The following is a 9,133-nucleotide window of genomic DNA, read 5'->3' as shown; positions in this document are numbered from 1 at the left end:
CCCGCAAAGCCAACCACGAAGCCAGCGGGGAAACAAATTATCGGTCCACTTAGGATCAACGCCTTCACCACGAGCTAGCCAAAGACCTTCCCTTCCTCCCTGAGCTGGCCTCTGGCCTCCCTGGAGAGTCCCCAGGGACTGGGGACTCGTTCTCAGCCCCTGCGGAGGGTTCCTGCCCCCCCTCACTATCCTCCCTCTTGCAAGAGGGTCTAGGGGTTCCCACGCCCCGGTCCCCACTCCCTCTCCTTGCCTTTGCCCTTCTCAGCCTCAGCCTTGGTGCAGTGGTGGATTAGGGACCAGGAGCTGGCACATCCACCCAGCAATTAGTGCTTATCTCTCTTGTTTACAGGGCCGAACAACAGTTCATTTTCAAACTTAATAGTCAATACTCAGAAAGTTAAAACTGCCTGGGTCCCTCCTGGGAGGCGATTTGAGGGTTTGGTGGGAAGATGAGCCCCCGGACAAGAGTTGAGCTCGCACCTCTGCCTCCCCAGTCCCCACCCTTTCCGGACGTTCATTCCCGGCCCCAACGTTCACCCTTCCAGTCTCTCCACACAGCCAAGCAGGTCTCCCCATTCTGTAAGCAGGAAATCTGAGGCTGACAGAAGTCAAGGGGCTCTGACCCTCAATTTTCTGTCACCTTGCATGTTGAGCACTCTGGCTTTCTATTTACTGCCTCACTTGTGGGTCTGCCCTGTACAGAGTCCCCTTGAGCATCAGGGGCTGCAGAACTGAACCTGACATGCCCACCAGCCCCCTCCCTCAGCCTGCCCACCTGCATGGAGAGCCCAAGTGCAGGATCCTCCACCTGGAGGGGACCCTGCCCATGCTCCACCCTGCAGCCCCCCATGCCAGGCTGGGCAGAGTTTGGTGGGGTCAGCAGAGAGCCTCTCATTCCTGCTCAGCTGGGGGACTGCCGACCTGTAATCACACATTCCACAGTCTAGGGTAAGATTATTTGGCTAATGCGGAAGGAGTGGCGAAAGGGGCTTCCCTTGCGAAAGGGCTGTGGGGCCCGGTCCTGACCCTGGCCTGGGGAGGGAAGCTCAGTGCCCATTAACTGAAGTGAAATGCTGTCCCCTGCTGGCCATGTCTCAGAACTGCAGGGAGTCACCAGGCTCATGCTGGGGCCGGGAAAGCCAGGGAAACCGCCCTTCTGTGCCCCTGGTCCCGGGTCCAAGGACGGAAGCTAACGAGGATGGAGGTGGGGTGCCGTCGTTGCTGCTGCTGTTGTTAACGCAGCCACAACCATGTTATCACGTCTCAATTATTGAGCACTTGCTGTGTCAGGTGCTTCGCACATCGTTCTTGTTCTGGGAACCCTTTAAGATGCTGTTTCCTTCTTAGAGGCTGGGTAGCTGCCAAGGTCACACAGCTGGTGAGTGCTACAGTCGGGGTTCTAACTCGGCAGTCTGGCTCCTAACTGTCACCCAGACTCAGAATCCCGAGTGTCAACTCCCCACAGAAATGTCCCAGATATGCCCGGCGCCTCCCTGACTCTTTTGTTAACTTTCACCACCTTCCCCGCAACCCCAGGTAACTGCTCCTTAGCCTCCAAGGCCTGTCCACGTGCCCACACTCTTCTGGAACAGAATGGAATGGACGTCTCCACTGCAGTGGGTCCCGGAGATCCAGGCCCAGAGCAGAGCTTAGATGCCTCTGAGGCCCCCCAGGCCCTCCCTTCTGAACAGAGAAGGCTGCTGCTTGGGGAGGGGCCCAGGCCCTGACAGTCAGGGTGTGGGGGTGAGGAGGGGCAGCTGGCTGGGTAAGGGGAGCCTCAGGGATGTGAGAAGCTGATCCACCTGGCCCTCAAGCCAGTTCTGGTCACAGAGCCCCAGCCGGGATGGAGCTCAATTTCCAGTCTTCCCAGCCACCCTCGTGGTGACCCTTAGCGTGCCTTATCACAGCTGGGAAAGGACCTCAGGAATGATCCAGTGAAACCATCACCTCCTTTTGTAGATGGGGAAGGTCAGGCCCAGAGAGGGCAAGTGGCTGTTTCAGATCACACAGCCGGAAGTGACTGAGCCAGGAAGAGAGCGCCCAACTACCTAGCCAGGGCTCTCTGCTCAGCCCCACTTCTGCCTCTGCCCTCCCCCAGCCCAGAGACCTGTGGGGCTTCCCCCACATGCCTGCAGGCTACCCACAGCAGGCCTAGAACTGCCTACAGCCCAGAGCCTGCGGGCGCCAGACACAGGGGAGCAGGGACAGGGACTCGGCTGGGGCTGAGAGGAACAAGAGTGGAAACAGCCTTCTCTCTTTCTCTCCCCTCTGCTCCCGTCCCTGGTAATGGGGGAGCCTGGTGCTCAGGGGACATCCCCACTCAGGCCCCAGCAGAGGGCCCAGAGCCATGTCCTGTCCTCCCCCTGTGCCAGCCTCCACACTGCAGACGGAGGCTCCTGGACAGGCAGGGGCCCAGGGGATTCGGCGACACTGGGTCCCTGTCCTTCTCTCCTCTGGAGCCAGGGCTTTGGGAAAGGCCCCAAATGTTGGGAGGCCAAGGCCTTTCTCAGAGAATCTGGGCATCGCTGGAGCCCAGGAGAGTGATCCTCTGCTCACAGCCACAGGGTGGCGGGTCCTAAAGAAGGTCCGGCAGGTGGCAGAGCACCGAGGGCCCACGGGCTGGACCTGCTGGCCTGGGGGAGGGGCTCCAGAGAGCATCGCTCGTGGTCAGGGGCCGCGGGGAGCAGCGGCCAATCTGGGGGACACTGTCCTCACAGCTCCCGAGGGAAGGCACGGAGGTGACACAGCACACTGGCTCCATGGGGGGTGGCCTCCCTCCTACCGCTGCTGCAGGTCCTCCACAGATGCCCTGCGACCCCTCCCCACCCTTCCCTCTCTTACCCCTTCCCCTCTGTCCTCTGCTTCTGGCTCGTTTCTCCCCTGCCTCTTCTGATTCTAAGGAGGCCCCTCTGGGAAGTCTGGCCACCAGCCCAGCAGGGTGGGGAGAGGGAGGAGGGAAGGGGGGTGCCCCTCCATGATGCACCAGCAGCGAGCTCATTTAGGTACCTTGACTAAGTGGCAGGGGAGAGAGCTGCTCCCCTGGTCGCTTGGCCTCGGGTAGGGAGCCGAACAAGGAAGGACAGTGAGAATGAGGAGTGGGGGGTGGGGGATCCCGGCCACACCAGGTAAAGGGTGTGTTCTCCTTGTACCCTCTTCGCCTGTCTTCCAAGTCATGCTTCCTCCTGCCTGGCTTGCCTCTTCCAGGAAGCCTTTCCTGACTATCCCTCCAGGCCTCTCTGGGCTCCCAGGGCCTGGACAGCCTCATCTGCCTCCTACGTGCCCCAAGCCTCAGGAGCCCACTGGTTCTCCTGCCAGGCCTTGGCCTTGGGGTCCCCCTGCCCAGGAAGTCCCCCCCACCACGGAGAAGCCCCTGGCCAGTCTCCACTCTGGCCACTCCTGGGTCCTGCTCTGCTCCAAGGACTCTGGGATAGGCTGCCTGGTGGGGGGTGGGGGGTGGGGGACGGGCAGAGCAGTCAAAGCCCTCGGGCTATTCAATGTACCCCAGGACCCTACCTCACCATCCTCCTTTCTGTTCACAGAGGCCCGCCTGACAAAGGTCCAGTCTCCTGCACTACAACCCAGGGACTCCGACGGGGGGTGCGGAAGGATGGGAGAGAGGCCTGAAGGAGCCATGTCTTCTGGAGGAAGAAGGAAGAGGAGTCCACAGTCCTCGGCGGTGGGGAAGTGTTCAGCAGAGGGCCCCCCTCTGGTGCCCCTCGAGAAATGCTTCTTTAGTACAGAAGTGGGTGATCAATGGTTTATTCAGGAGTGGAAAGCCCAAGCTGAATGTCCCCCCTCCCCTCCCCTGGCAAGCTGGCCCCCTCCCCAGAGCCCCCAGGGCCCTTGGGAGGGACAGCGAGGGGAGGGAGCCCCCCCCCCACCTTGCCGTTCCTGGTTTGGTCTTCTCTGCAGGCCCTGAGCCCCATGACAGCATGTGACATGGAGGGTAGTCAGAGGGAGGAGGAAGATGCGTGCAGGGCAGTGTGGAAGGCACCCTTGGGAACAGCAGCGGCAGTTACCTGGAAATGACAAGTTACCAGCCCAGCCACACCTTCCCCCGCCGGCTCCCTCACCATTGCTGGGGAAGACACAGAATTGTAGAACCACCAGGATTCCATAGGTAAATGGCATTTCCCTTGGGGCGGCCGGGCCAGCAGCTGTTCTCACGGATGGACTGTCCCGTGGTGAGGGACTAGATAATCTCAGCAGGTGGAAGAGGGAAGTATCTCGGCTGAGACCATCCTAACAGCCAGGAGAGCCCATTCCCAGGGACTTCCGACTCAGAGTAGATATGGTGACACCCAAAGTGGCCGGGATGACGCCAGACACCGAGAGCTCTCCCTGGATGGTGATCAGGGGCTGCAGGCTCTGCTGGGCCTGGCACTGGTGGGCACGACCAGAGCAGGGCACTTAGGGCTGGTCTCCTGATGGGGCCAGACTGCAGGGAAGAAGAGGGTGGGCCCACGCGGGTGGGAGATGGGCAACTATCTTGACCAAGGATCTACTGACCCCATCACATGGGAAGGAGCCTTGGAGAGTAATGGCCAATAGGCCTCAAGACAGCAGGGGGGGATGGGCAGGAGAGGCAGGCTGCTACCACGTGGGCACCCACGCTAGCCCCAGCAACCCAGCCTAGAGGAGGGTAGTGGGTTAGGGGAGGGCGGCCTACCCATGTCCCACCCCTGCGATGGCTGGCCTCTGAGCACAGGAAAGATGGTGACCATCAGAAGTCCCAGAGCTGGAGAGGGGCCTGGTGGAGCGTGGCTGATGGGGGAGGAGGGGGGAGGCTCCCTTCCACCCAGATGAGGAGAGTAGCAAGAGGGGCAGGATCGGCCGGGGAGAGCAGGGGTAGCAGTATCTCCTTCCTGCCCGTCCGGAACTCACGGGGCCTCGTTGGACCCCATCCCATTGCCTTTGTTGACGTAGAATGGCCGGTAGTGAGACTGTGGGAGGAGGGGGAAACAAGTGTCATTAGGGAGGGCAGATGGCAGCTGAGCCTATTAGCCAGACCCACTAGCCTAACATCCAGTAATCTGAGCCCACAACTCTAGGGGCCTGAGGCCTCACCCCTCTCTACCCGGTGATCGGGGTCAGGCCCCAATATTATCAGAGTCTCTGGGCTCATATACTAATGAGAGCTCATTCCCATCAGTCAGTTGGTGAGCAGGAAACTCATCCCCTCATGAAACCTTCTCTCGGTGGCCCGGGAACACCCCCAGCCCACACCAGCGTCCCCATTTGTATACACTTTCACCTCTACGGACCTTTGCTATGCTGTTACCAGTGCCTTCTATAGATGGACTCATTGAGTTTTTACAGCCATCCAATTAAGTGGGTTATTATTACCATACCCATTTTATACATGAACAAATCAAGGCACAGAGAGGCTAAGCACCTTCCCAAAGCCATCCAGCTGGTGAGTAGGGGAGCTGAGACTTGAACCCTAGTATTCTAGCTCCAGAGCACCCCCCCCAACCCCACCCATATCTCCAAATGACTTCTTGAGTCTCAAGGGCTTCAAGCATTTGCTTCTGTTCTCTCTGCATGTATGACTCCCGCTGACAGAGAAGGTACAGGACAGCAAACCACCACCCAGCCTGACACAGATGTGGGCTTCCCAGCCCACAGTCCCTTCCCCTCTCTCATGCTCGCCCCTCATCAGGATTCAGGAAGCATCCTCAGCACAGAGCCAGCAACAACTTTCCTCCCCGGCTCTGCTACCAATCAGCTCACCAGGGCCTGGAGAAACCTCCCTCCAGCACCGAAGAGGCCAGGGTTCACTGCTGCTTGCCTATGTGAGCACCCTCGGCCCCTCTGTGGGGTTCTAGATGTGGCTCTGTTCCTGAGCTGGGTCAGAGACCAAATCCACCTCACACTCCACTGATGTCAGTACAGGAGACACTGAGGATGTTTCCAGTCCCTGCCCTTGACCTTGCCTGCCTGGAAACGTGTATGTACTAGTAGCTCCTTGCCTACAGCTGGTCCAGAGCAGAACTGGGGGGCCTGTGGAATGCGGGGGCCAAGTCCTTAGCTCGGACCTTGGTGAAACCACTTATTAAGCAATGCACGAGGGGTGTCTGGCTGGCTCAGTGGGTGGAGCATGTGACTCTTGATCTCAGGGTTGTGAGTTCAAGCCCCATGTTGGGTGCAGAGATTACTTTTGAAAACCAAAATCTTTAAAAATAAGAAAAAAAAATTTTTTTAAATAGGCAATGCAAGAGACAGAAGCCCAGGAAGGAGAAAGATATAGCCAAAGTCACATAGGTACTCAGTGGCAGAATAGGGCCTGGACCCCGAGGTAGTCAGTAGGGCAATGTGAATAGATCTAGAAATGGCTGAGATCTTTCTCCCTGGAAGATTGGGTCAGGAAAAGGGACCACAGGTCAGTGAACGGTGCTGTCCTGTTAGGAGCCCAGAGTGGTGGGTGGGCAGGGACAGAGCGTCATGGCCTCTGGGCAAGATGCTGTCCCCATCTTCCCAGCCCACCCCTGTCCCCCCCTCCCTGGTTCAGGGTCACGGCACATCAGAGCTGGGAGGACTGTGACATCATCCAGGTCATCTGACTCTCGTTACAGGTGTGGAAACTGTGGCCCAGAGGAAGAATGGCCTACACGAGGTCACACAGCAAGTTGGTAAGAGGGTGAGGGCCAGACGCCAGGCCTCCTGACCCCCAGGTCAGCCTTCTTCACATACGAGCACCTGCCTTCCATCCTCTGAGCGCTGGGTGGGAGCTGGGGACATCAGGACCCTGCCCTGCCAAGCGGTGTCAATGACCCTTCTCTGCGGGGACCGAGGCTCTGGGAGGCGAAGTAGGGAGGGGCAGGGCCAAGTCCAGGAGCAAGAACTCTTTTTCCCTCCCCACCCCTGCTCTTTGTGCCCTGCTGCTGCAACCCCCCAGGCCCAGCTCCAAATTACACACACGATCACTTAGCTCCCCTCACCAGCAAATTAAAAGATTCCCTCCAATTAAACCAGCCCCAGTCACTGTGGCCCGGAGCAAATCGCTTCCCCATGCTCTGACCTTCAAATGCAAAGACGGCAGGGGGCTAGGGACACAAGCCCCTGTCCCCAGCAGAGCCCCCGATGCCACTCATTCCCCAGGCACAGCCTGTCAAGCAAGCGCCTGCTCAACCAGGTCCTGGGTAGAGATCAGGTCTAAAGGTCATTAGGGGTCACCTCGTCTCAGTGCTACATTATCAAACTGAAGAAACAGAGTCTCCGAGAGGGAATCTGGGGTCCAGTGAGCTGGCTGTCCCCCAAGGTCATGCTCCCCTCTTGTGCGGCTGTTTAGTTCCTGGTTCAGGGTCGCAACCATTGAGCCCAAAACGTATCTCTTCTTAACACTACAGCCTCTGCCTCACCACCACAATAACCCCAATGGCCTCTGTGCCGTCAGAGCTGGGGACGGCCCCAGGAAAGTGGGACCCATCACAAGGACGCCCATCCCCTGGACGGAGAATCTCACGCCCCCAGAGTTGATGGGGACAAAGGCATCATTCAGCAAACACAGGCACCCAGCAACCATTTGCCAAATGAAAGCAAAACACAGGGCTGCCCACTTTACAGATTAGAAAACTGAGGCCCAGAAAGTGTGTGCTTACCCAGACCTGCCGCCTATTAGCCCTAGGTCTCTACTACCCTTTGCTGAGTGCCCGTATTCAGGCCACTGCTGCCTCCTCCCTCCATCCCAGAGATGTTCCCGGCCACCTACCACCTCCCCTGGGCGGTTGCCCCTGGGGAGCCCCATTCAGTGCCCATTCTGGACTCGCCTGGGCCCGGGCAGCCCTCCTGGCAATCCGTTACTCACCAGCAAAGTCTGCTTGCCGGATTTCCAAGTCTGGGGCTGGGTCTTGGGGCTCTGGCTCCTGACGAGGGAAGGATAGCCTGCAGAAACAGGGAGCGCTGGTCAGAGGCAGAGGCGCTGGCGGTCAGGGCCTCCGGGACCACAGCAGCCAGATGCCATCTCCAAAGTGACCAGCAAGCTCCATCCAGCCCATGACCAAGTGGGGCTACCCCTCAAGAGGTACGCAGCAGCTGGGGGGAGGGGCGCCCCGTGGAAAATCCTGGGGAGGCTGGCCGAAGGGAGGAAGCACCCAGGCAGAGGGAGGGGGAACAGCCCAGGGGGGCTGGGCCAGGCCGCAGGGGCGTGCTGCTCCCAGATCCACCCCAGGCTCACACTACTCCCCAAGGACTTCCCCCCGGCCCCCACCCAGAAGGTTCGCACCACAGACCCTGCCCCTTCCCCCAAGCACAACCTGCCAGGGTCTCCACCAGGAGGCGCCCCTTCCAACTGCCCGTGCTGCGTGGACAGGGCTCCCCTTCTACCACCGTGCGGGACTGGCGCGTGCCTTCTCCTTAAGCCTCGCTCCGCCCCCGCCCCTGCCCCGGTTCTGTGAGCTCAGCGGTCTGCCCTGAGCTGCCGCCCGGCCAGGGAGCGGCAGCAGCCGGGATGGGAGCGCAGGCTTTGCGGGATGCCAAACCCATCCTCACGTTCTTCCTGCCGGGCCTCTCGCCTATTGCGGGGGCAGGAGGCTGGGGCCGGGGACAGGCAGTGACTTGCCAGGTGGCCACGGACCAGGCTTGAGATGTCAAGCCCCCGGAGCCTGGGTGCCCTCCGGGCCTGATCCTCCCACTACCCGGCTCCCGCTCAGCCCAGCGGGGTCTGCGAGGAGCTCTGGACCGCAGACAGTGGGCCACACTCACGTCGGCCTGCTGGGACAGGCCACAGAGCCGGGTGAGGAACAGGCTAGAGAAGCTCAGGAGATAACAGGGTGTCTTTGGCCGGGGCGGCCCGGAGCCCTGTTCCGGGGGGCTCTGCAGGTGGAGGACAAGCCACCTCCAGTGCTCCCAGGCTGCCAGCCCGGCTGACCCCCTTCTTGGTTTACACTCAGCAAGAGGGTGGAGACAGAGCAGGGAAGCCGGGTCTCTCCCTGCATCTGGGGGTGGGGGCAGCCCTGGAAAGAGAGGGTTCCACGGGTCCTGAGTGGGAGATGGAGAGAGGGGGGATTCAGATCTCAGTTCTCAGTTCCCAGAAAGAAAAGCCCATGCCAGCCATGAGAGAGGGGAGGATGGGGTGTGGTCCAGGAGACCGGCCTGTACAGCAGGCAGAAGTCCAGGGGAAGGGAGAGCTAGG

General features: G+C 60.0%; 1 protein-coding gene across 1 annotated transcript in view; it reads right to left on the bottom strand.

The window, feature by feature from the left end:
* Window positions 1–3,743: 3,743 nt before the first annotated feature.
* The window catches only part of TRIM29 (tripartite motif containing 29), a 26,067-nt gene continuing 20,677 nt past the window's right edge, over window positions 3,744–9,133 (bottom strand). The window contains exons 8-9 of the mRNA XM_077776779.1: window positions 7,808–7,884; window positions 3,744–4,943 (exon numbers count right to left, since the gene is read on the bottom strand). Coding sequence (XP_077632905.1) covers window positions 4,881–4,943; window positions 7,808–7,884 — 140 coding nt within the window. The 3' untranslated portion in view covers window positions 3,744–4,880. The remainder of the gene's footprint in view (window positions 4,944–7,807; window positions 7,885–9,133) is intronic.

Source organism: Crocuta crocuta, unplaced genomic scaffold (assembly GCF_008692635.1).
Source record: "Crocuta crocuta isolate KB4526 unplaced genomic scaffold, BGI_CrCroc_1.0 scaffold271, whole genome shotgun sequence".
Classification (NCBI taxonomy): Eukaryota; Metazoa; Chordata; class Mammalia; order Carnivora; family Hyaenidae; genus Crocuta; species Crocuta crocuta.
Note: the sequence above shows the minus strand (reverse complement) of the source record. Positions and strands in the feature narration are given on the sequence as shown.